Source organism: Mytilus galloprovincialis, chromosome 3 (assembly GCF_965363235.1).
Source record: "Mytilus galloprovincialis chromosome 3, xbMytGall1.hap1.1, whole genome shotgun sequence".
NCBI lineage: Eukaryota > Metazoa > Mollusca > Bivalvia > Mytilida > Mytilidae > Mytilus > Mytilus galloprovincialis.
In genome coordinates this window covers 73118708-73146267 of record NC_134840.1, presented here as the reverse complement: position 1 = coordinate 73146267, position 27560 = coordinate 73118708, and the positions used below count along the sequence as shown (strand labels likewise).

The window sequence follows — 27560 nt, the reverse complement described above, 5'->3', positions numbered from 1 at the left end:
GTTAATAAAAATTTACAAATTTTATGAAAATTGTGAATAATTGACTAGAAAAGGACAATAACTCCTTAGGGGGTCAATTGACCATTTCAGTCATGTTGACTTATTTGTAAATCTTACTTTGCTGAACATTATTGCTGTTTACAGTTTATCTCTATCTATAATAATATTCAAGATAATAACCAAAAACAGCAAAATTTCCTTAAAATACCTATTCAGGGGCAGCAACCCAACAACAGGTTGTCTGATTCATCTGAAAATTTCAGGGCAGATAGATCTTGACCTGATAAACAATTTTATCCCTGTCAGATTTGCTCTAAATGCTTTGGTTTTTGAGTTATAAGCCAAAAACTGCATTTTACCCCTATGTTCTATTTTTAGCCATGGCGGCCATCTTGCTTTGATGGCCGGGTCACCGGACACATTTTTTAAATTATATACCCCAAAGATGATTGTGGCCAAGTTTGGATTAATTTGGCCCAGTAGTTTCAGAGGAGAAGATTTCTGTCAAAGATAACTAAGATTTACGAAAAATGGTTAAAAATTGACTATAAAGGGCAATAACTCCTAAAGGGGTCAACTGACCATTTCGGTCAAGCTGACTTATTTGTAAATCTTACTTTTCTGAACATTATTGCTGTTTACAGTTTATCTATATCTATAATAATATTCAAGATAACCAAAAACAGCAAAATTTCCTTAAAATACCTATTCAGGGGCAGCAACCCAACAACGGGTTGTCTGATTCATCTGAAAATTTCAGGGCAGATAGATCTTGACCTGATAAACAATTTTATCCCTGTCAGATTTGCTCTAAATGCTTTGGTTTTTGAGTTATAAGCCAAAAACTGCATTTTACCTCTATGTTCTATTTTTAGCGGTGGCGGCCATCTTAATTTGATGGCCGTGTCACTGGACACATTTTTTAAAATAGATACCCCCACCATGATTGTGGCCAAGTTTGGATTAATTTGTCCCAGTAGTTTCAGAGGAGAAGATTTTTGTAAACGATAACTAAGATTTACGAAAAATGGTCAAAAATGGACTAAAAAGGGCAACAACTCCTAAAGGGGTCAACTGACCATTTCGGTCACATTGACTTATTTGTAAATCTTACTTTGCTGAACATTATTGCTGTGTACAGTTTATCTCTATCTATAATAATATTCAAGATAATAACCAAAAACAGCAAAATTTCCTAAAAATATCAATTCAGGGGCAGCAACCCAACAACGGGTTGTCCGATTCATCTGAAAATTTCAGGGCAGATAGATCTTGACCTGATAAACAATTTTACCCCCCGTGTCAGATTTGCTCTAAATGCTTTGGTTTTTGAGTAACAAGTCAAAAACTGCATTTTACCCCTATGTTCTATTTTTAGCCATGGCGGCCATCTTGGTTGGTTGGCCGGGTCACGCCACACATTTTTTAAACTAGATACCCCAATGATGATTGTGGCCAAGTTTGGTTTAATTTGGCCCAGTAGTTTCAGAGGAGAAGATTTTTGTAAAAGTTAACGACGACGGACAACGACGGACGCTGGACGCAAAGTGATGGGAAAAGCTCACTTGGCCCTTTGGGCCAGGTGAGCTAATAAAAGTGGAAATGAATTAAAAAAAAAACATGTTTTCAATCATTTATTTCCCTCAAATACCAAAATAAGTTTGATGTTTTGCATGTAAATTCTAATGTGACAATAATGACTACTATCAAGATTTATGTAAAAAGTTACTTGATTTTACAAAACAATTTAATATCACATTGGCTACATATATATCTACACACTTGTAAATTTCTTTGTGATTGACACTCAAGCAGATCCCTTGCATTTCCTTTACACATTAGGTGAAAGTTTAATTTAAATGAATAACTAATGCTCCTGATATTGTAAATTTTTTTCGTTGATTTGCTAGTCTTTAATCCAATTGACAGAAGAGACCATTTTCCAAAATACTCTCTAGTCTTAAATATCCAGAATAGTTATTTCCATGTTACAAAATAAACAGATATCTTCTAACAATGCAGATGAAAATTTTATTTATCTGATTTAGCAACATTTAATTTATTGTGTTAACAAAAGCAATGTTTGTTCCCATACTCACAAGAATGTGTCAGACAAAAGAAAAAAGAGCAATGATTTCTAAAAATTACTGAGTACAGATAGGGTGTCAGAATTATATTGTGGAGGGATTAAAACTTGACAATAATCACACAAGAAAACTAAATTTCTTAAAAGGATCACAATTTTTCGAATTTTATCATCAATCTTAAACTGTTGACACAAAGATAATAAGTGATATTTAATTTGTTACCATATCATTTCAAATAGAAAATAATTTCAGAAAAAACAACGTTTGGTTTCAGATGCTGAAAACAATTATTATATTCAACTCTTAACGAACAAATTGTCTAAACGTCTAAACATGATTAACAATAAAGAGATTCAACAAACATAATTTCTACATCTCTATTAGTATATGATAGACAAATAACCCTGCAAATACTCTAGCCCCTGACCTTAGATTAAGTGCACATCTATAGTCAATATATATATAGGTGAACTACAACCTTGAGATATGAAAAATATTACATCTTTCAAAAATTTTAGTTTAAAAAAATAAAATTCAGGTCAAACGACTATTTAGTTCTGTTGAAACCAGATATTTTTTTATCGAGAAACCTTATCAAATGTAACAGAAACTGCAAATTAATATTACATATTAAAAATAAAGCACTGTGAAATATGAATGCTGAGATCAATATTGGAAAAATTTGAGTAGTTGTGAGGTAGCAACAACAAAGGTAAACCAGTGTGTCCAGACCTCCTTCCCCTTTACCTAGTCAAATTATGATGAATGCTAAGGTAAAAGCCTATCAACATCTAGCACAGCTTTTGATATGTAGTGAAAGCTCCATTTGCTCTGCCTTTTAACAAAGTGGGTGTAGAGATTTTATTTTGTACATTGATATCTTACATCCCTTCTTTACCATTTTTCAAAACTCACTGACATTTGACTTTTCAAAAAAAAAAAATTGAAAACTGAACAGTGTAATGTCAGATAAAGATGTTGCAAATTGTTATTTTATTGAATGTATTGCAGGCTTTTAAGTTTTATCATACACTAATATGATGCAAAAACAAACTGATAAATATAACAAGAGAAAATGTAACAAAACATTTGTACAAGAAGCCTCAGGCATCAGATGATAACTACCTGCATTAACAGTGTAAAAGCAGTCTTGATAAATTGTAAAATATTTCTATAGTATAACACTGTTGTAAAAAGATTTTTATCTGACATATAAAATACAATACTCTGATAGTTAAATTTGACAAAAGAGATTTGTAATGTAAAAATATTGGTGCATGCTTTGAATTCTGCAATTTCTCGTAAATCTAGATCTCTGATCTAGTGTGCAACTAAATCCAGTCTGGAGCCTATACGTGATTGTATATAGGATAATAATAAATAAGTCTTTTACAATCTTAAAATCGACTATCATGATTTTTGAACTGCATGCATATTAACATCAATATTATTGTAAACAGATATAAAAATAAAGAACCTGCCAAATACATCAATATTATTGGTATACAAGACTTGATTTTTTATAAATACTGTACAGGTACAGACCAAAACCTGTTTAGATTTTAAAATGAGAATACACTTATAAATAAATATTAAACAACTGCTTTTTAAATTCTTGTGATGTGAAACAATGTTGCCACTTTAATAATAATCTATAAAGTAAGGCCACATAAAATTGTTTTAGATTCACATGCAACTCCGATCCTTAAATTTTGTCTTCAAAAACATATTTTACATGTTTAAAAATAATGTTCCTAGCAATTAGTGAAAATCAACACACAATAATTGAAGCCTTCCTAAAAAAAACAGAAACTAAAAAATTAATTAAACATGGCCTTATGCTTACATTTCATTGAAATCGGCAACAATCTTAAGTTTTTAATTTTTTTAGAAATCTTTCAATCAAACCTATACAAAATTTCATTCACTCACACAGGACTACTGTCCTGTCTAATATAATGAGGACACTATAAATAATTGAACACTTTATTACAACAACCTTCAAGTTTTGTAAAATACTTAAGTCTGTTCTACAGGTACCAGAATGATATATAATATTACATTCAAATAATATGTCAAAACAAAAGGCCATAGAAGAATTTGTAACCCCTACTCCAAGCAAGAAATTAACCTTGTGAAAAAGAGGTATTTTTTTTATCTAAAAGTAAGGTCAAGTACCAAATATATCAAACAAATACTTTTTTATTTTATATTCCCCATCTTAAAATGTAGGTCTATAGTTTTAATGTAGGTCTATAGTTTTAAAAATGTTCTAACTTAAAAAAAAACTTAATAAAATCTAAAATGGTAAATTCTTTATTTAATCAATTAAGAAAACTAGACTTCCAAATACATAAAAAAAAAAAAAAAATCACCCTTAATGGCTTAAAAAACCTCATTATTCCATTGTTACTATTTTCCCTATGAACACATTTTTAGGCTTTGTTTTCCTTTTGAACCAGAGACAACCATTAACTCAAATAATAATAATTATATTTCCTCTGTTCAATTACTTTGTTTTTTCAAAAAACAGTTCCTTTTTTAGAAACAGAGCACAAAGAGATGGAATTCATTTTTTAAAATTCATGATGGCCACTTTACAGACCAAAAAGTTTGCCCGAAATGTTAAATCGCTCAAATGAAATAATGCATAATTTTCAAAGTGCCATCCTTGTATACCACATATAGGTAGAGAAACTCGCTCTACTATTGTCATTAAAGATTATCCTATTTAAAGAGAATTCTAGAATAATATACAAATTTAAGACAAGAGAATACTGCTGTGGTGATATACAATAACAAAAGCCTTCAAATGAGGTATATAAAGCATCTGTGATGCCACGATAATGACATCAGAATCAAGTGTGCTTTCACCTATACTACTGGTGTATAAATTGTCACAAAAAGTTGAACAGTGAAACCTGACTAAACCAAACATGTTTTTAGGCACCGTCATACCAACTGTATGCGTTGTTAATCTTATAAAACCGAACATTGACGAAAACCTAACAAAATCTCAAGTTCTGAAGAGGTTCAGTTTAAACAGGTTTCACTGTATATATATAATACTCACAATACTTTAAATGATTCATACAATGATTTCTTTGAGAAATAAATGTACCAGAAATAATGAATTTGATTGGTACAGCATTACAAACATTCCATCAAGGCACACACATACAAAGCTGCCTTGATTATATATATAAACTGATCCAGCAGTTCAATAAATTATCATAGTTTTATATGTTTTGTAAAAGTACCCTTTATAACAGAGATGAAGTTCATTTTGCAACCCTACAAAAAGCATGTATTTTTCTTTTTTCTTTCGTTTTTTCCCCAATGAAAATAACCCCCCAAAAAAGTTTTTATTCAGGTTTTCCCTTGTCATATATTACCCAAATAATATTTTCATCAATAAAATCTTTAATTTATAAATCTGCAAGAATGCATTAAATAAATATGAATAGCTTTTTGGAATTATACATTTTCAAAAATAAAGGGGAAAAAAAGGGTTTTCATCAGAGTCCATTTTCTACCCTTTTATACTTTAATGCACTGAACACTTGCTAAAATTTTAAATGCTTTGTAGGGTTTCTATAAACATAAATTATGAACATAAATATAACTTAAGGAAAATAATTGGACAATCCTCTCAGAGGACTATTACGTCCACTACTATACAACTATTGTCTGCAGTAATTATATATATTTTTTTATACATCTACTACTAAATACATGGGCACATAGTGCAAAATCCTGATAATTTTCTGCACATAAATCAGACCTACATATAGTTTCCTCACATGTTTTATCGTAATTACATATAAAAGAGTCTTCTCTCTATCTAATAACATGGCACTGTCTCATAAAAAGCTGGGACATATTTTTCTAGTGTTTCTCAAAACATGAACCCAATTCACTTAATTATTACTAATTTTATACACTTCAATGACCTTTATACTGAACAAAAAAAAAAAAAAAAATGGCACAACATGGTTTAATATGTGACTGGATTGACACTGCAAAATGCTGATACAAACATATAAGTTCATGGTTGAGCAATGTTTAAAGCACATTTTTTTTAATCATGATTTAGTTTTGCACCAATAAAGCAGAATGATAAAGTAAGAAATGTAAAAATAGACAGTTTTGTAAACAATGCATATTTTGATTTTCTAACAAAGACTGGTTTCAATTGGAAGGCACATGAGATCAATGACAATTTTCTACACAATACAACCTTACAAAAGGGACATATATATGTTGAATTTTTGGCAACATTCACATCTTAAAAACATTTCAGGTCATAATCATATTATTACAAGTTGTTTAACAACAGTTAAAATAACTTTAAAACTGTGTTTGTCCAGTAATAACATATATACACATCACACAGTGATAAAATATGGCAAGCACCCGGTGTCCATAACCACCGTTTGAGCTGGAGTTTTTCAAAACTGGTCTGTTTTACCCTGCTAAAAGATTGCCATTCCACACTATCATCTGTCATTCAAATCTGTAAAACATTATCAAATAATTATCATATGATATGCATATTACGGAATACCTTTATACGATTGTTCAAGATCATTAAAATCTATAAAACATGATTAAATAAATAATTATCATATGATATACATATTAGGGAATACTTTTATTTGATTGGTCGAGATTATTCAAAATAATAAAACATGATTAAATAATTATTATATGATTGCATACAAGGGAATGTTTTTATTTATATAAGTCCTTCAGAATAGTATTTGTTTGCAGGTGACTTTCTCCAGTAAGACACCAATAAATTCCTTTAAAAAGACATTTTATTATTCTTTTTTATAAACTTATCTGTTTAGTTTCAAAAATTTCAAACATTCACTATAAAATATCAGCTGACAGGATTGATTTAGTCTTAATCTCCTTTCCTACTGTTATTGTATAGTCTGAATTTCTATAAATGCATCTTATATTTATTGTTCAGTTTTCAAGAAGTTTGAAGTGAACAGGCTTTTTACTAATTTGAGCAGCTGATAGAAAATAGGTTGGTTCAGGGCTTTTCCTTGAATTATCTTTTGGGGCTTACAATGAAAATGGTGAACTCTGAAGCATTTTCATACTCTTTTATAAATTATTTTTAGCAAGATCAATCTTATTAGTAAATTATGATTTTGCTTATCAAATAAAAATATTTTGATATCAATACATTGAATAATTGTCTTAATTTTAATCAATCATATTGCCAGATTTTTTCAAATCAGCTGATGGGTCATAATCAACCATTACCAAGAAATCAATGCAATTAAATTAAAGAAACAAAGTCAAAACTTACCAGTCAAATCACACAAAAATAATCATCTAAACCAAGAAGAAATTAAGGCATTACTTTTTCTAGAATCTATGCATACACCTTATCGATATTTAGATATCTATCCTGCTTATACTTTTGACATCCGATATTTTTATTATGACTTCAAAACTTTAGTCGGAACTTTTGTAATGTCCAGTAATGGCGAACAAATAGCAATAGCCAATAAGGTGTATTAGTAACAAATTGAAAAAATCAACAAGCACAAAAAACTAGCTACCAACCTATATGAAATTTCTGTGATTTCTTTTCATTATCAAAATTTTCAGAGTAGGTTACTGGTTAAGACTATAAAACTATATTATAAACAGAAACTGGAACCAGAATGCACAATACTGCATAAACATCGACCAGTTGTTACACTGAGTGTTCTTGCTGACCTCTGAGTAAAAAGTTATATATACTTAACAGCCATTTCTGTGTCATTTTGGTCTCTTGTGGAGAGTTGTCTCATTGGCAATCATACCACATATTTTTTTATATCGACATTGAATGGATCCGAAAATTATTTATCATGATCTTTATTTAATAAAGAATTGCTATTCACAACAACTATCGATTTTCATGCCTAAATTGCATAAGTGATTCAGTTTTCACCTGCTTTTTTTTTCTTTTTGGGGGCTGTAAAGAAATCAAGCAACCATGATTTTCTTTTTGCTAGTTTACTTGTCATCTTTTATCAACATGTGTTTTCTCTCTCTGACATGAGGGAATTTTACTAATATGCATGATTATCCTAACTCAAAGCACATATAAAGAATATTTATTATTCAAATCAAGGGCCATTGATGGGCAGCATTACATGATTGCATTGAATATCATTTAGGATGTCTCAACCTTTATCCATCTTTGTAACATTGTCAAGAATCTAAAAATACATACAATAACATGGACCTTGATGAGAATGAAACAAAGCAAAGACAAAAATTAATTCAAACTTGTTTTATGGAATGATAGGGCAGTTTTATTCATCTTTGATTTATACATCATTTATCTTAAATTTACACAAACTGTTTGAACTGTCAATTCTCTTAATTTCAAAATGAGAAATTTTGCAAGGGGCCTAAGCTTATCCAGTCTCTGATTGTTTCTTTAAATTCTTAACATCTTCCATTATTTTTTTATTTCTAAAATAGCAGTTTTAACCCTTTCACAGATTGCTGCCCAGACAGAAGCTACTCTGAGACGATGGCTTCCCTGGCTACTATTACTCAAGTGGGAGATCTTCATAATAAATGTCAATAAAAACTTGTTTGTAGTTATTTGTGTATTTATTTCATTCACTAACAACATGTTTACAGTTTTGTTCATGTTTTGATAATTTTTTCCTCATAAAATATTCGAATTTTCAAATTTTCGGCATTATCTTGGTGAAATTCTCAAAATTCTGCTCTTAGACCCCAAATCGTAATTTTTTAACCCAAAACGGCAAAATTTTGAAAAATTTTATGAGGCTGTACAAATTCCTCACACTGAACGATGTCCATTCCAAGTGTTTTGTACATAAAACGACATTTTATGTCAAAAAGGTATGCTAGTTTCGCTTCAATTCTTCCATATTCTTTCAAAAAAAATGTTCCCTCATTTCAAATTCTCGTAAATTTCGTCTGATTTTGACACGGTTTTCAACAAACGGAAGCACCATGTTTACACTTTCATCCGGGTATTCATCAAAGAAAGATAACTCATGTTTGCACTGTTTTGAGCGGGAAATATAAAAGAGGTATTCCGATCCCGGTAAAACGGGACTCATCGTCAGCTGTCTGAAGCGTGAATCCCGGTAAACCGGGACTCATCGGCGAAAGGGTTAATATACCATGGTCTTTTAATAAATATTGATTTTGAAGGATACTTTTTTCCTGGCTTTTCTATGTGCCACAAAAATGACTACAGTTATGTATACAGCTTCTTTTCGCATCAAGCACATTTGTAGTAATTTTCTTACTTTGTTGATTAATAAAAGATGCGATCCAAGTTTGACTTGTTCATGATGATTTGTATTTATTTTCTGCTTGCGAAATAAGTTGGTTAAGACTATTAGTTTTAAATACCTAAACTGCCTAAGGCATGTTCCGTCACACTAAGACACAGCGAGTCCAACTGAGCATAATTCTCTGCAGTGTCTGTTGATGATTGTTCGAAATCTACAAAATAAAGAACATCTAATGGCTGTTGTATGCTTTGACATTTATTCTCTCAGGTTGCATACGAAAATACTTTTGAAACAGATATTGTCCAAAAAAATCTTTGTTTGGATTATTGATTCTTTGTCTACAAATTTTTTGAGAATATAAATTGGTAAAATTTTATCAATATATTTACAACAAATTTAGGACAATACTAGAAGTATATTTCAGTTTGGTTTTTTTGAAACAATTTTGTAATGCATGTACTTACTTGACATGGTTAGTCCGTAGCTAGCTGCTGATCGTAATGGGGCTGAATATGTTCTTGTGACAGGAGTTTTTCCATGCTGTAGAACATAATGAATATAATTTTCAAAACTGCCTTAACTGGTACTAATGTATTCAAAAAGGCAAATCATGTATTCAGACCATACATTTACAACAGTTGTAACACTTCAGAAATGCTATGACTAACCCATATAAATATTAAATTTGTTCTTTGATGCATAATCTCTTTACTGTCTTGTAATTTCAAGGGCTATAACTCCTTTGAAATGCAAAATTGCATAATTTAAACAGCATTTCTGTCAAATATAGTTCCATTACAATTTAAATTGTAAAAATAAAATTGCAATGACTTCCCTGGTTTTTTTTTCAATAAGGTTTTATAATAAAATCATTTAAGTCTATTCCAGTTAAAACTGTATAGTAATCATACCATATCTTTTTATTTTTATATCATTTTTTATTGCTTATAAGACACTTTTGATGAAAACTTACTTCTAATAAGAATGACTGTGTGAACATGTCAGGATTCAATGAACTGTTTCTCTGTAATGGAGCATGTCCACTGGTTGTTCCTCCTACTATAGACCTTTTGGGACCAATAGTAAACTGGGGACCAGATTTTTGTAGCCTAATTACTGGTTTCTGCACTATTCCTCCTCTTGTTGACATAGGGAAAGTGTTGCCCCACCTAAAAGCACATTCATGAAAGTTCTCTCATACATAACTTGTAATATGTCATTCATAATTTTGAAGAATTCAGATTTTTGTATTAACAGCACATCATATTATAGTATATTAAGTTAGGTATTTTTAATATGTTGAGTAATAGTTTTTTTAATTGATAGATTCAGGTCGAAATTCATTAAATTTTAGTGGTACACATTTTTTCATTGTTAGCATTTACAATGCATGACCTTTTTTTTTTAAAATACCATGAACAGACTGATGAAAAGTAGCTCACACAATGCTAAGTTTATCTATCGCTATCAAGTAACCTTGAACAACAGTTGAGTATGACAATAGTAACACCATGATTTAAATCGAAGACCCAGAATTAAAGTGCAGTAAACTTACCCTATTTTTCTTCTATCATGACCATATTTACTATAACCTTGAGGTTGCCATACTCTCTGTAATTGTAATTTCCATGACGCAAGTAACTTCTTCTGTTTGTCAGTAAAAGCCTGAAAACAACAAATAGTGGAAATGGTAATAATTTTTTAAATAAAAAAAAGAAATAAAAGAAAAACACAAATATATTTTTATCATATAAACTCTACTACAGACCCACTGATAAGCATTTTGCATGGTTCTATCAGACTGTGTGTTGAATATAAATGCATGCAAAAATGAATACTTGTTTTTTTTTTTCAATAGGTACTTGCATTGATATCGCCATTTCTGGCTCAAAAATCATAAAAATTCAATTTAACATATTGAGATATGATAATATAGAACTTTTGACAGACAATACATACAACTTCATTTTCTTTCACAATTAATGAATAGCAAACATTGTGGGCAAGAGAAAAATTACTTATATTAACTTATTAATTATGTTAATAACTAACTTATGCAATTTATCATTATGCAATTAAGTGGTGTACTTACTTCATGGTTGATACATTTTTCTATCAGTATCATGTACAAATTACAACTCTGGTCATCTGGCTGACTACAGACAGACAGCTGTGTACAAACTGAAATATAAATTCAATATCCGTTAATATGTGTTCACCAATTTTATTGAACATTCATACATTTGCTAACATCTACGTCTTCTAATCTAAAATTGATTGATTGATGCTGGATTTACATTGAATTATGGCATAACAAGAATGTGTTCATATTACTTGGATGCCCCATCCGCAATATCACTTTCTATGTTCAGTGGACCATAAAACTGGGGTAAAATCTCTAAGTTAGCATTAAAATAAGAAAGATCATATCATAGGGAACATGTGTACTAAGTTTCAAATTGATTTGACTTCAACTTCATCAAAAACTAGCTCGATCAAAAACTTTATCCTGGAGAGGTACAGACGGACGAACGAAAGGAGGAATGGACGCACAGACCAGAAAACATAATGCCCATACATGTGGCATAAAAAAGCTATATCCTGTGAGAGCTATTTCAAATATAGTATCAAAAGGCAGTTTTAAAATCAGACAAAATGGTAACAATGTTCTTAAACTTGAGTTTGAAGAAAAATTACTTATTTACATATAAAATCAAACCATTTATATATAAGATAAATTGATAAAAATCAAAATCATTTTATACTAATGCAACATGTTGATGTTTATATCCTTATTTTATTATATATATATATCTGAAATGTCTTTTCGTTTTTTATTTAACAAAACAGATAAAAAGAAGATTGTTTCTGAGGACACCTATGACCCTGCTTCAGCTTGATTATGATATTTCAAAATACTTTTGGGACGGACAGAAAGGCAGTCAAGTGTTACACTTAAAGCCCCCTTTGTCTAGCAGGGCGGCATGTCAGTGGATTCATTGTTAACTTAATTCTGAAAGCCAACCTTTTCCCATTGTCCTTGTAAACTGAGAGGGAATGTCATTCACAGCAATAGAATTGTCACTTTCTGATTGTTGATTAAATCCTTTAAGAGGACTGTTTAACATGGATTTCATTTCATTTAAAGCTTCTATCAAAGATGCACCATCCATTATTTCCTGAAAAATAAAAATACAGATTCAAGTCAAGTGTGCTCATTAGGGCTGTTCCAGAAAATACTATGTCCCCCCCGGGGACGGCAAACGATCTTTTTTTCCATGGGTGGTCGTGTGAGGGAAGAAAATATTTACGTTGGTGGTACCCTTGAGGATAATTTTATATTTATAGGTAGTGGGTATTTAGGAGAAAATTGATAATATATGGGTGGTGGGTTATTCCGTTGTGTGTGCATATTTCCGGTGCACATTTGACACGAAGCGTTACTAGATAGTTGTAACGAAAAACGGCAGTTTTCCTATTATTTACTGTTTCCTTAACTGGTACCATGCAACCCTATCTAAAAAAGTAAAGACAGTTAGAGTTATTTCCCTTTGCGGTAAATATATATTACGGAATATATTTGTCTTTTAAACGAAGCGAATCAAACGGTTTTCCCGGTTTTACTAGTCAGTTTATTTATTAGATACGCGCAGATTGATACATTATTATTTTAAATGTAATATATTGTTACATCTTGTCTATTTATGACAATAAACACTTAAACATATAAACTTTTTTACGGTTATTTCGTTTCGTTGAAATCTGAAATATTAGCACATGGTATAAACCATACATGTCAAGTGACATATGATATTCGCGTGTAATACACGCTTTTTCAACGGTTTACACGCGAGGATTTTGTCATATGGCGTGTACACGCTTTTCACCACTTTACACGCAATTACACGCTTTTTCGTTCTTTTAATTTTTTGGTCGTTAGTGATATCGCTATTCTCGGGTTTTATCCTTATTCGGCGATAAATACCGAAAAATTCGAAGCAATTGTTTGGCTGCCGTATTGTTTATTTTTCTATATGGACAAACAGTAAAAGGTAAGTAGTTTGTGATTAGTTTTAACGATTTTGTGACTTTCTTTCAAATTCACTTTATAGAGGAAATGTGCACAGAAAGAGGTCACTTTTCAGGACCTGTACCGTCGCCTAAAGTGCCAATTGTTAAGCCAAAACGACGTGTACGGCAAGATTCAAGATTTATAAATTATATTTTGGAGTTCGAGTTTAAATGATCGAGTGACAAGTAACGCATAATTTGTGCATTCTATGTTGCAATGATAAATAAACAATACATGTGAGAGGAGAAATACAATGTAGCTATTTGAATAAACATTTACATGTTTATCTAATAGAAATCAAATTTATAAAACATTTTTCTTTTTCAATTTCAGTTTTAAATCTAGCCAACACGGCAACAGATTTCTACAGGCCATGGGGATAAAAAATACCACAGAACTGTTGCATCAGCTCTGATAGTACCAGCTTTCTTCTGTTGAACTACCCAGTTTTAACCAGGCAATAGCAATGGGAGCAATGGCAGAGATAATCTATAGATGACATTTTACATTGCCAAAAAAAAAACAAAACATTATGACATTCTTTCAAATCTTGATGAAGCTAATTCAGTCAAATATCAATTCCTACTGTGAGAGAGCCTTTTCAATTATAAAGAAATTAACACTGAATTCTGATCCGAACTTGACTATGTTACATTTGTATTGTGTGCTGTTATCAAATAAATGTAACTAAAATTGAAACTGGCAGTTGTTTTGAATATGTGCCTAGTGGTGGTGCTTTAAAAGCAACATAACAGACCACTGTTTAATACAATAAAAGTTCAAAGTAGAATATATAGTTTTTTTGTATTCACAAATTTGTATGAAATTATGAACATTACCACATTCATATTAACAAGTCCGCATCTACGTCACGCGTTTTCACACGCTTTTTGACATATCATGTCATGTCATGACATGATTTCCCATTGTCAGAGGTTGACATGTATGTATAAACAGCAACATGGACAACCTCCCAGGAACGTCAGATGATGGAGTTCCCCATATTCCTAGCAGGTAATATACACAAACACGATACACAAAGTACCTAAGCAAACAAGTAAAAAAACAGAACAAACATTGCGTTTTCCCCTATTTTTTTTTTTAACTTGGAACGATCGATCAAATAACGATGGCTATGCCACAAAAAAGTAAAACCAGAAAAGATAAGTGGTCTAGTATTTGTAGAGGTTAGCCTTATACTAGACAAATATTTTTCAAAGACTAACCTCATGTTTGATCCAGGAAAAGTGCATAGTTCGATGTTTTGATCTGGACGTTTAACTAAGGGAGGGGGAGAGGTAAAAAAAAAACTGAATTCCAAAAAGAAACCTGCAATCCCTGTTTCCAAAATATGAAATGTTAAATCCTGTCTCCCCCAATTAAAGAAAATGTAGAACTTGAATTGCATGATAATTTTGGGGGTACAAAGCTAACAATACTTTGTGGTTTAATCTGTTAGGTTCATTAAATCTTTGACTTTGTTGAAACGGATTCAAAGAACAAATGGATGAAAGGCTAGCAAAACATACGCTGCCAAGGCCTACAGGACTGTTGTGACAAATGGTTTAGCCCTACCCTGAATTGTGATTTGTAAAACTGATCTCAAAGGTGATTTGCCAATTGTCAATTACTGCATGCATGTTGAATTTGTTTTGGTAACTTGTCGCTAGCTAGGGCTGTAACAATACACCTACCTAACAGTTTGGTTTGATTTTCTATACAAGGGTTGCGGTTCGGTTCATTTTGGTTGGATACATTTCTGGAATTTTAAGTTGAAATATGAATATGAATGCGTGTAGACAAGGGACACGTAACACATCCAAGTGCTGAAACTGACAACCCGACCACTAGGACTGCACATTTTCTCATGCTGATAGCCAAAACATTGTGAAAAACCTTTAATAATCTATGGAAAATAGCATCATTCCGATATTTTTCTAAACTGACAGAAAAAAAAATCTATGGGTGGTGGGTTTCAATGATTTTTTTTAAGATTCCATAGGTTGTTGGTCTTGACATAATCTAAATTCTATTGGTGGTGGTTTAAAAATTTAATTGATTTCTATGGGTGGTGGGGGTAAAAAAAAAGTGCCGTCCCTGGGGGGGACATAGTATTTTCTGGAACAGCCCTTACATGAAATAATAAATTTACTACTACAAAAACAGAAAGAGCCATTCATTCGATTTATGCTCAGACTAAAATCTAGTAAGCGTACCTCCCTTCCAATTTTAATACAGGTAAATCTGAAAATAATAAAGTAGATATTTTTGCTGCTAGTATTTTTTTCAGTTTTTGCATTTTTTTTATTATTGTATTATAAATTTTGAATATTGAAACTCATTGTTAAATAAGTTGTCATCTGGTTAATATGTTAATAAATAAATTGTTTGTATTCTTTTGTCAAAATATATACTGTATAGTCAAATATTTTGTTTTCATTTTCTCAAGATAAATCTTAACAAAACAATTACTTGTTTTAATTTAATATGTCAGATTTCATTCAATTGAAATAAAGCAAAATCAGCAATGCAATGGACAAATATATTACACCTACAGGTACAATGTACTGAATAAATATGCATTTCAACAACTGTTTGAGAAGATATTTCATTATAATGTTATATACCTTTTCCATATCTCTCAATCTAGCCTGTCTTTCCTGTAACTTGGTTATACTCAGTACAATCTTGTTTCTAGCACCTTTGGTAACATTCTGAAAATAAATAATGATTATATTTTATAATGCAAACAGGAGTAATCTCAACTGATGACTTCAAATGACTGATCCATGGTTGTGCAGAGCTAACAACTGAATAACTTTTTATATTATTGGGAATTCAAAATTTAAATTCTAGCTAGGTTCCTAAAAACAACCTCTGCAACTACATTTGAGCACAGCTATAAATTTCAAATATATTTGCCTATGCTACATTTTGTTACATTTGTACCTTCCCTGGAAATAAACTATGTTTCAATAGATAAGTCATTGTCCAATGCCTGATGTTGATTTAGTATGCATATTAATTAACAGCAAAATGATATGTACCAATAACAATTCTTCAAAATTCCATTCAGTCATATAAAATAAACAGATCAATTTTTAAAGCACTTTTGAACATCTTATTTTTTTCTTGAGTAGATTAAAAATCGATATGGAATTGAAAATAAAAAATTGAAAAGTTCTTCATCCTGTAGTCTGCACTTCTCACCTATGAATTTGTGCTTTCAATTTGTTTTAAAGGTTTACCTGAGTTTCCAGCCATTCCTCTGTTAAATTCATCATTTCTTCATATGTCATTTGTTGGAAAAGATAGGCATACTTATGTAACCTTAAAGACTTCAACCACATGGGAACATCTGAAATAGAAAATAAAATACATTTTCTATTTTGACAGGTTATTGTTCATGTTATTGGAACTATTAGTGGTCAATCTTTCAAGTTCTGGACATTTCAAACATTACCACTAACATAAGGTCAATATAATGTTTTGGTCAATATTCTATAAACTAATGACCAGCGAACTGAAGGTTTCATTTCTAAAATTTGTTCAATAAGTTTAGATGATTTTTGTACTGTGAAGCAATTTACATGAGATGTTGCAACATGTGCAAAGACAATGCCATATTTAATATAACTTTATGAACCTCTTGTATGTGTGCATTAAATGCAACTTACAAAATGTATGTCATAAATTTTCAATGACCTTAAATCACTATAAACTAAATGCTCCTTTAATATCATCCGACATTTATATTGTGGCAATTTGAGAGATTTTTGTGTAGACTTGTCTATTGTTGGAAACTAAGTTTACTGCTAGGTGTTCCTTAGTTTTATATATTTATATATATTCATATCTAAATGTAATCTGAATTCCAATTCTGTTTTTAAAAGTGTGATATACCCCATCTAAGACTTGAGCAAAATATCAGTTTTACTTGGGAATAAAACACTAGATGATCCCATATTAATCAATTTGATTTTAACTCCAGTCCCCTCAACTTTAAAATGTTTAACCTCAGACCATGAATGTTTAAATTCAAATGCTTTTAAAATGAATATATCATGTTAGTTACAATTGACGTTGAGGCCAATTGTAATTCACTTAAAAAGATCCTGTTTACAACATGTACAAAGGTTAAGGTCCATTTATTGACCTACTCACCTCTCATACCACTTCGACCTTCCAGAAAGCTGTTACGGGTAGGTTGTGGACCATCTTCCTGATGTGTGTCACTACTACTACCAGATGACGTGATACTACTCTGTGGAGATAATGGGGCATGCTCTATACGGTGTATCTGTGTGTCACTAGATGACAACCATTCATTGATAGAAACATTTAATGTGGAAGGTGGAGGTACTAAAGATGTTGTTCTGGTTAATTGTGCATGAGTACGAGTTACTGAAACAACAAAAAGTAATTACTTTATTCATCATAAAACATGTTTCCTTTTTTAAATCATGAAACAAAATGTAAGATCTGAAGATTGAACAGTATACAATATATTCATGATATTTGTACTTATAAGTAATGTACAAAATCTAGTAACAAAAAAAAAGAAAATACAATCTGTTCAGTGACAGTTATGTAAATTTTGCTTCTGGTTTTGGTTAGCATATTTAGTTGCACTATGAGGTGTGAAAATACATTATGAACTGAAAAATTTATATTCAGGTAATTTTTTATTTCAAAGCTGTGCTGTAAAGATTTTCAACATTAGCAAAGACATAAATGCATAACTTTTTGTTGCCTACTACTAGCTTACCCAGTACATTGCTGTACCTCAGTCCTGAAGGGGAAATTGCATGTTTGGTTGTTTATGTGTCACAGTGTGTCAGACCTACTATAAGAATTAATTTTGTATCTAGTCTTTATTGTCATACTTTAACTTATATATACATGTGATACTGTTATGTCTTGATAATACCAAGAACTTTCAGAATTAAACACATGTCCGAGTCACTTACATGGAGGTTTTGTAGGGTATCTAGCAGGAGCAGAATATGTAGCATGTAAAGTTGTGTGATGGTTTTCTTCACTATACTTACATGGAGATTTTGTAGGGTATCTAGCAGGAGCAGAATATGTAGCATGTAAAGTTGTGTGATGGTTTTCTTCACTATACTTACATGGAGATTTTGTAGGATATCTAGCAGGAGCAGAATATGTAGCATGTAAAGTTGTGTGATGGTTTTCTTCACTATACTTACATGGAGATTTTGTAGGGTATCTAGCAGGAGCAGAATATGTAGCATGTAAAGTTGTGTGATGGTTTTCTTCACTATACTTACATGGAGATTTTGTAGGGTATCTAGCAGGAGCAGAATATGTAGCATGTAAAGTTGTATGATGGTTTTCTTCACTATGTTTTTCTTGCCAACAGTTTGTATCACTAGATTTTTCACAATTTTGTTGTTGTTGCTGCTGGATTCCATATGTAAATATTTCCTCCAACTGACCGATCCACATGGTGAATTGTGACCGTTCCTCACTAGTGCATGCTGGATGAATCAATGAATATGACAATAATTGTCTAGTGTCTTCGATGTGACTTCCATTTTCCTTTGAATATGACAAGATTATAGGAATCAGTCTTAAGTATTCCTTTTTGGCATCATTGTTACCGGTATGAAGCAGTGGCCAATGGGCCAACAGTTTAGATATAGCACTTTCTTTACTTTCATTACACAAATTGTGAATATAAGCTGAAACAGACAGAAATATTTTTAGTTATGAATAATAAAAGCAATATTTAATTTTGAACTATCTTGCTACATGTCCTAATCAGTAAACAAAATAATATAACATGTACATGTATAAAGGTAAATTCTCCTTAGGGTAGTTCCATAATCATGATAATTAAAAGCCATGTTGGGGGTGACGGTAGACAACTTTATAAGATCCTAACAACACATTATGTCATGTTAATCAATTTGAGTGCCTTCAATCCCCGCACTCAAAAAATTTTGGAATGGCACTTAAAAGCTTTCTGTTTGTTTTCAAAGCAACAAATATTTAAAGAACATGTATTATAAAAGTTACAAGATTGAAGAAAGGCTCTCACCAATAATCCTCAATAGTCATTTTTTCCCCTTCTTTTTCTAATTTTAAGCCAATGAAGGTTGGAGTCTTTATACAACTGCCCATGGCAGGTGGTTAAAGTTCAGTGTTCCAGCTAGGCCGTTTTCAGAGGGCGCGGCGCCCGCCCTTTTCCGAGTGGCGCCCTGTGCCCTTTTTACAGTTTCCAGGGCGCCCTGCCTTTTTTGAAGATCGATTGCATATTAATTTGCGTATTGATATGATACGCTAATTACTAAATTTTACCTGGGGAAAAGATTATGACTTTGTTTACCACCCCAAGCTAATCAATGGTTACAACTGGTGTCATAATCTGTTGTTATAGGTAATCCGTTTATTGGATGGATCATCAACATTAATTCATTCAAATAGAATCGGTCAGTCGGCAATTATCTTTGAAGAAATGTGCATACAACAACTTGGGCACAATTTGCGATGTTTACCGTAGTTTCATGGAAGAAACGTAATGACAGAAAGTTGGAAAACCATTATAAACTCGTTGAAGACATTGTTTTACTTGTTTTCTGTAAAATAAACAGAAAATTCAGACGTATTTGTCATTGACTGCCTTCATTTTTGATACGAAAATAAAAAAATCGGCCGCCATATTGTGATCATATTTACATCATATTTAGGTACTGTTTAAAATCCTCCAAAGAAGGAGCACACCCGAATAAAGAAAGATAACTCAATCTGATTTTTTTCCTAGCATTGAGTAACCCATTTACATATTCTAAAATGTGTCTCCATACTTCTTGCTTAAGAATATATATGTTTAGGTATTTATTTTGAGTTATGGGAAAAGTTAAAGAGGGTCTTAGTAGCAGTGTTGGTAGGGTGCCTTGGTCATCTTTTTCTGTATTCTTTATTTTTGATACTATTTTTCACTGTTGCTTTATATCCTAAAATTGTGAATTTACTGAGCACAGCTGTTTTGTGCTGTTTTGCCATCAAGCACAGAAGGGGTAGAAAGGTGAAACTGGTAAAATGTGGTAGACCATAGAAACAGTATGAAACAGATCTCCTTTCAAAACATACTGCATATAAAGTTCAACTGTGCCAAGCAATGATAAAAAAAACTTGTATGACAAGCTGCTTGACAAGTTTTTCAGCCTTAAAAGTAGAAAGATAGAGTTCTATATGGGCTAAAGATGTTGTTCTTGTATAACCTGTGATTCAACGAATAAACACAAATGTTTGATTAACATCTTTTATTAAAATATGCCCTTTTCATATTATCATATCGCGCGTTAAATGCCCTTTTTCAGGATTGGCACCCTGCCCTTTTGAAAACCTAGCTGGAACACTGAAGTTGTTTTTGTCCAGATTACTATGTCATGTATGTATTTTACTATGTATTTGTGACTGATCTAATGAATGTCTTGTGTAAGCTTGATAAGTCTTCACGCTGAACTGCTAAATCTACAGGCCCGCAGTTTAATTTTTGAAAATTTTTAGTTAGATTCTGTTGGCCTGTAGGTCTGATTTTTAGAGGCCCAAGAACAATTTTACCAGCCTGGGCTGCCACTCGGCGTGAAGACTGTGATAACCTAATTGAGGATATTTCAATTCAGTTCAAAACTTAAACATGTTAAAAGAGACATTGTTCTTTAATATCATGTTTATTTTTAATTTATTTTTAGTTACTGATCATAATTAAAAAGTACCTGATTGGTTAGCTTCTTTTTCCAACTCCAGAATATCACTATAATTCCTCTGAGATAGCACTTGTGACAGGAATCGACACTGTGTTGTCGTAGCTCTCATTAACAGAGAATATAATGCTACAGTTTGTTCACATTCACTCCAGCTCTCAAACCAACTATAGATCGAGTTCATATGATCACGAAACATATTATTAGACTTCATTCTGCTGACTCTGTTACATTCTCTGAACTAAAAATACTTGTTCTGAAAGGAAAGGAAATAAATTGATGAACAAGACAGTACGAATGTTCTTTCAAAAGATCAAATAAACTTTACCTACAAGATTGGTACATATACTTCTACAAAAAGTTAGCTACACAAAAAAGGTAGCTACTTCTAGTAAAACATAATAAATAAATACAATAAACTGTTGACACAAGAGGTTACTTGTATATATGTCTTGTCTGTATCCATTTTTGATACAAAGTATATTGCAAATATTAAAATTTATATGATACTACATGTACCTGTATTTAATCTTGGGAACTTACCATTTAAATTATGTAATAAATTGATAATAGATTGTCAATGGCCAGTGAAGGTTTGTTTGGAGCACTTTTAAAAAATAAATAATGATGTCCACTAGACAAATGCTAGGTTTAATGACAATGAAATAACAGTATCATGAGTATACAGCACCCTTTTAAACTCCTCTCACATAAATTGTATGATTGATTTTATTCTTGCTTTACTCATTGTCCAGTGGCAATTATTTCAAGCATAATCAGGTCAAGAAACTATGAATACACATGCACCCTCTATACCAAGGCATCAGATTAAATGTCCCCATCCTTAGACCTAACCATGCTTACTGGATGTGGAGGCAAATCTATACATTCCACAAAAAGAGCAGCGTCTTAAATCTTCGATCAGAAGAAGCCCCTGTTGGCCATATTTCTATACCCCAGTTATCCTTGGGGTACGTTTACTCTTGAAAGACTTTATACTTTTAAGCCTCCATAGAACTTATAATATTTTTGTAATGGATTATCATTAAAAAAGATCTGGCTAACATAAGAAAAGGTTAATGTCCTGGGATTACACTTCATCAAGACTTTCTAACATGATGTGTTCTTCATTAAATTTTAAGTAGGATTAATCTTAGATTAAAATGGATCAAAGACTCAAATGACTGGCTGTTTTTTTTTTAGGAATATTCTAATATAAACAATGGAATATAGACTTTACTTAACATTTCAATAAAACAGGAAACCAGATGCCCTGCAGGGCGCAGCTTTATACGACCGCAGAGCTTGAACCCTAAACAGTTTTTTATTTTTGACGGTGATCATGGTGCAAAACATTAATAGGTTTGCAAACTTTCTTTGGAGTTCTATAGATCTGGGTTGCTATAAAACTATTTTATTCAAAACCTAATTTACAAATTTAACAATTTTCTTTCTACTTTCCCTGACACAATAAGCTTTTTTAAAAAATATAACGTTATTTCCATGTATGATTTATGATGATGAAGGAATTGACAGAACATAAAAAAACACTGATCATTCAACTAAATGTTTTCCTTATAAATCTTATGAATTGAGCTTTTTAAATAGGACATGTACAACTGTATGTAATACACTTCATTTTGTGGTAGATTGTGTATTTAAATTATTGGCTCTTAAAGAGAACTATTAGAAGATATAGTTTGTTTACATTTAACATGAAAACTAGTTCTATTAGATCCTACTTCACATGTAAGAAATAATATTTGTCATCTTAAAGTAAATATTGAATCAATTTGTTTTATAATGTTGATTTACTTTTAAAACTAGCTATTTAAATTAATCTTTTTACTCATATATGCTTTTACCATGTTTAAGTATTGATCATTATCTACAAGTCATGGACCTAATTATTTCTATTTTTAGAAAACTTGTGATGCTGTTTATATTTTCATTTAAAATCTTGAATTGAAAGTAATTTTTTTTTCATGGGTTTATCGCCCTAATAAATGTTTAGTTATCAGGGGCCAGAAACAATACTTTTTAATACGTTATGTGTTTAAATTTAGATGCATATTTCTTGATCATGTTGATGTGGTTTAATTACAAGTCTTGAAATATCAGGGTTGTTTCATTTTTTGATATGCTGAATCTAAATATGTATTTGGACTTTTGTCACAGGTTTTAAAATCTATTCTCATTTTCAATTTCTATTCACAGGGGATATAAGGGATATTATAAATTATCTACGTTCCTATCCCTAGATATGGATATTTTTACACCTTGAAGTATCCATGTACAGACTTCAGGTAATGATCTGCAAATAGTCAAAAAATAACAGAAGGACCTATGAGCTATGGTTAGGCAGCTACTAAAATCAGTGCAAATGATCGAACACAATAAGATAAAATTGTGAGTGGATTTTAATAATGTCTACATTTTGTAAATGCATATCAAGTGTTATGGAAAACCACAAATTTGAGCCTAAATACAAATTCCCTCATTGACCACTGCCGGGCTATTCGATATCCAGCCGTTCCGTCCCTTAGTTGATCCGGCCCAACGTTGATCCAGCCCCATAATAATATAATGAATAAGCTATATTGACTTCAGAGGATAAGGTTACAAACATTAATCAGGATTACTAAAATTTCAAAATAAGAAGGGCTAGATAGATATTTATACTGCAATCAGCTATTTTACTATACAGATAAAGCTATACATATAAACGTTAGCTTTATACGTCAATGACCTCAACTAACCTATAAGTTCCGCCTACTTACCGGAACTACTGTATTTCACCAACAACGTCACGTCACAACCATGACAACGTGTAGTAACAATGGTCAAAAAATTATGAATTTAAACTTGTTATGTCTTCAAATTAGTTATTTATATACCATGTTTATTAAATGTTATTAAAATAAGTTTATTTTCCCTTTCTAATTCCTTAAAATGTCAATGTCTTACCACCAGGACTACGCTCATAGGGAAATACCCCAAAATAGTACCCCATGAGGGAAATTCCAAACACTTTTTTTTAACAACATTTGTTACATATTTTTTGTTATTTTTTGTTATTTTTTTATCGATTTCAGTATAAAGGCAATATACGTATAGTGTCTTGAAATATGAAATTTATATGTATTCGGCACGAAACGGGAAAATGCTCGGTACAAACCTCGAGGTTTCTAAGCCTCATACAAATAAATTTCATATTTGAAGACATCATACATATATTGTCTAATTACAGTCCAATGGAACCTAAAAAAAAATAAATTATCATAATGACTTGCTTAATCAAATCAGTAGTCTATAATTGGTTTGTTTATTCAACAATTGTTTGATGATTGTGAACAAGGTAATGCTACTTAAAATCACTTAATTCAATCAAAATCCTGATTTGCAAAAGTTACGTAATCAACAAGGTCTTTATAGTTTGATCTTTATCTGATCTTATAATAATTAATTGTAATTTTTCCAGGTTGGATCTGAGACTACAACACATGTTGGTTTTTTTTATACCCTTGATTATAGTCACCATATTTTTTTTAAAGTTGACAATATTTTTTATTTAAAAAAACAAATACTTATAATTTTAATTATTTACATTTTTAATCATTTAATCAGAAGATTAGTAACTTTCAATAAACACTTTATTATGGGACCCCAATCAACACAACAGATCAATCATGTATCAATAAATACTTTATGGTCATCAACTAATAAACAGAATAAACATGATAAATATACAAATGATCACGATGTCTCGTTCAACAAATACAAGTAGTTCAAATAATTAATACAAACTTGGAAGTCTTGCAAGTCTTGTGAGGTTAAAGCATAAAATAATCATTCGACTCTGAGATTTGACTACAAATACCATGAATACAAGCAAAATGTGTACAAGATGTTCAAATAGAATGTTTATTTTGTCTCTGCAACTGAACTCTGTTTACACGTTTTTTTTAGCAATCTTGTGAAGGAGTGATGCACGCCTACTGCTAGGAACAATGTTACCTAGATATAAGTCACATGTTCTACTTCTAAGCCAATGTTCGATACTTTAAAATATGACTTACTCTAATAGTAACAATACATGTCGTTTGATGACATTTTGCTATTTACCATGTTTACAGATCTTTTAAACACCATTACATTATACAAGTGAATAAACCAGGATCCTTTATAAAAAAGTCAATGGAACTGAGGACAGGGGACCCTTTATTATTTACCTGAATTTGTGTATATATATTGAGTTACTTAGTTATTGTCTTTATTTGTTTTTGTTGTTGTTACATGTATATGTCACAAACTGTATGGTTTACATGGCAATAAAACTTTGAATTGAATTATAATAATAAATTGGCTTTCAATGCAGAAATGTTTCTCATCTGACTTGCTAATCTATAGAATCTTTGTTATTTCTACAGAATGTAGTACTACTGTTATATTAAAAAAGTTTTACATACGTTTTCACCCCCCTTTTCTGTCATGGTCATGTTTTGTCATTTTTAAAAAGTATAGAGCAAGTAAACAACAACTTTCATTGATGAATGTCGTATAACAACTACTAGAAATAATCCTACGATATGTTTACCATCATAAATTTACCAGACAGGTATTATCCAGGTGACTGTCTGTGTTGACAGGGAGGGACATCCATTTTGTTTACAGTTTAGTCACTAGCACAATGCTATTACTTAACCCTCTTTTCTTGAACATTTACGAAACTCTTGAAACTAAAATAATATTAAATACTTTGACACTTACATTTCCTACTTTTTCTTCACCTCAACAATTATGAGTAGCCTGCACGACTGAGGAATTTTTGTTTTGACATCCCACATGTTAAAAATACACAGATGAGTGACGTCATGATACTGCAAAGTATGGCGGTAATAATTAGAAACAGAAATGTCATGTTATAGTTTAGCTTTCATATAAGAAACTATTAAAGAAAATAACAGCATCATTATCATTTTAATTAGACGAACTGGAAGAGAGGTTGTTTTATTGATAAACATCAACTAATTACGCAATATCAGCCATGGAATTAATCCAAAGTGACTAGCGAACTTTGACCTACATCGAATTGAAAAGCGCCACCTCTCGAACAGGTGCCCTTAATCAATTAATTGAATCAAATCTCTATATGCGTGTTCGTGTGTCAATTTATGAGTGTGTGTGAATATTTATTTTGAAAATTATTAAGTCTTGTCGATTTTATATTGTACAATGTGCTTCTGATTAAAATATACAAAAGATATATTTGTATTCCAATTATTAATTTAAAGGGGGAAAAAATCAAAGTAATTTATAATATTACAATGATTACACATATAATTTTGAAAGTTATGTACAAATAATCACCTTTAATAATTGCCTGTCTTACTTATTACAGTCAACATCATTAAGATAAAGATTTTTCTGAAAAAGGTTAAAAAATGAAAAATTATCGAAATTCTAAAGGGGCATATTGGTGGCGGAATACGAATACTTTATATTTCTCATTAAACATACTATTAAATGATAACTTACTATATTAGGTACAATTATAACATGCATGTATGAAATAAGCTTGGGACTGACTTTTCACATAATTAATAACTTATATAAGAGAGCAATAATCATGATAATTTCGCTTTTAAAAAAGGGGGGTACTGTTGTCTAAGTCAGATTTTTTTCGCGAGAAATTTGTTAATTAGTTTTTCGGCTATCTATCAAATATGTTTTTTTTTTAATTTATCACTTTCACTAATCAGCTACGGGAGAAATCTGGATTCAATTTTTTTAAAATCATCTTAATTGTCATCTGCTTGACCACAATATATTTTTTTTCATCAATTGAAATTAGGGATCAGAATAACTTTTTTTTAGACAAACACACCCCACCCCGCCCCGTCACCCCCTTTTGCAGTTCCCTATTTTCTTTCTTGCTAATATCACAATATTCGATAAGTTAACTTGAACTTTTAACAGTTGATCAAATTATAAAGATAAGGGTTGGACCAAGGATTTGTATTGTATTGTACAAATCCTTGGTTGGGCAAACAGTTGTTCCGTAAAAATTCTGTTTGCTTTCCAACTCAAATGTTACATAATTCATAATGTCATGCATGGTACTCGTGACCTAAGTCGTTTGAGTCACACATATTCTGCCACCTTCCAGAACAACTTGTCAAGTGGTGGCCACCACATCTATATTTGCATATGATAATGTATATGAAATTGTATTCAGATAGACATTTCAATCAAATTGTAGTCCCAATTAAAGATCATTAAATGTAAGAAGCTGAGAAGAATAAGAATGCGCCGACCAGTTTGTTTTTCGAAAAAAGGGAAAGGGGCACAGAAGGACTTTCTTTTTACT

At 31.2% G+C, this 27560-nt stretch overlaps 1 protein-coding gene and 1 long non-coding RNA gene across 3 annotated transcripts; one reads left to right on the top strand and one right to left on the bottom strand.

The window, feature by feature from the left end:
- Window positions 1-1621: 1621 nt before the first annotated feature.
- On the bottom strand, window positions 1622-26105 carry LOC143068876 (protein Smaug homolog 1-like). 2 transcript variants are annotated; one of them, XM_076243218.1, is made up of 13 exons: window positions 25961-26105; window positions 21203-21446; window positions 18749-19162; window positions 17619-17858; window positions 16703-16812; window positions 16082-16168; window positions 12408-12561; window positions 11475-11563; window positions 10938-11047; window positions 10356-10551; window positions 9847-9922; window positions 9501-9593; window positions 1622-6603 (listed from the first exon to the last, which is right to left on the bottom strand). In XM_076243218.1, exons 2-13 carry the CDS (start codon window positions 21402-21404, stop codon window positions 6587-6589), a joined length of 1788 nt encoding a protein of 595 aa, XP_076099333.1. In that variant the 5' UTR covers window positions 21405-21446; window positions 25961-26105; the 3' UTR covers window positions 1622-6586. The 2 variants fall into 2 exon arrangements, with proteins under 2 accessions (XP_076099333.1, XP_076099334.1); XM_076243219.1 differs by lacking the exon at window positions 25961-26105 and adding an exon at window positions 25788-25857.
- Window positions 12932-14246, top strand: LOC143068874 (uncharacterized). Its single transcript, XR_012976265.1, has 2 exons — window positions 12932-13434; window positions 13788-14246. It is a non-coding gene; the product is annotated as an uncharacterized LOC143068874 (long non-coding RNA).
- Window positions 26106-27560: the final 1455 nt, after the last annotated feature.

What these genes read in the sequence shown, in the direction of transcription:
- LOC143068876 (XM_076243218.1), bottom strand. Translation starts at nt 21,404, where the DNA reads ATGAAGTCTAATAATATGTTTCGTGATCATATGAACTCGATCTATAGT. An exon ending in AGGAATGGCTGGAAACTCAG is followed by an intron (nt 16,169 to 16,702) that starts GTAAACCTTTAA and finishes ATTTATTTTCAG; the next exon opens with AATGTTACCAAAGGTGCTAG. An exon ending in AAAAATGTATCAACCATGAA is followed by an intron (nt 11,048 to 11,474) that starts GTAAGTACACCA and finishes TGTTGTTTTCAG; the next exon opens with GCTTTTACTGACAAACAGAA.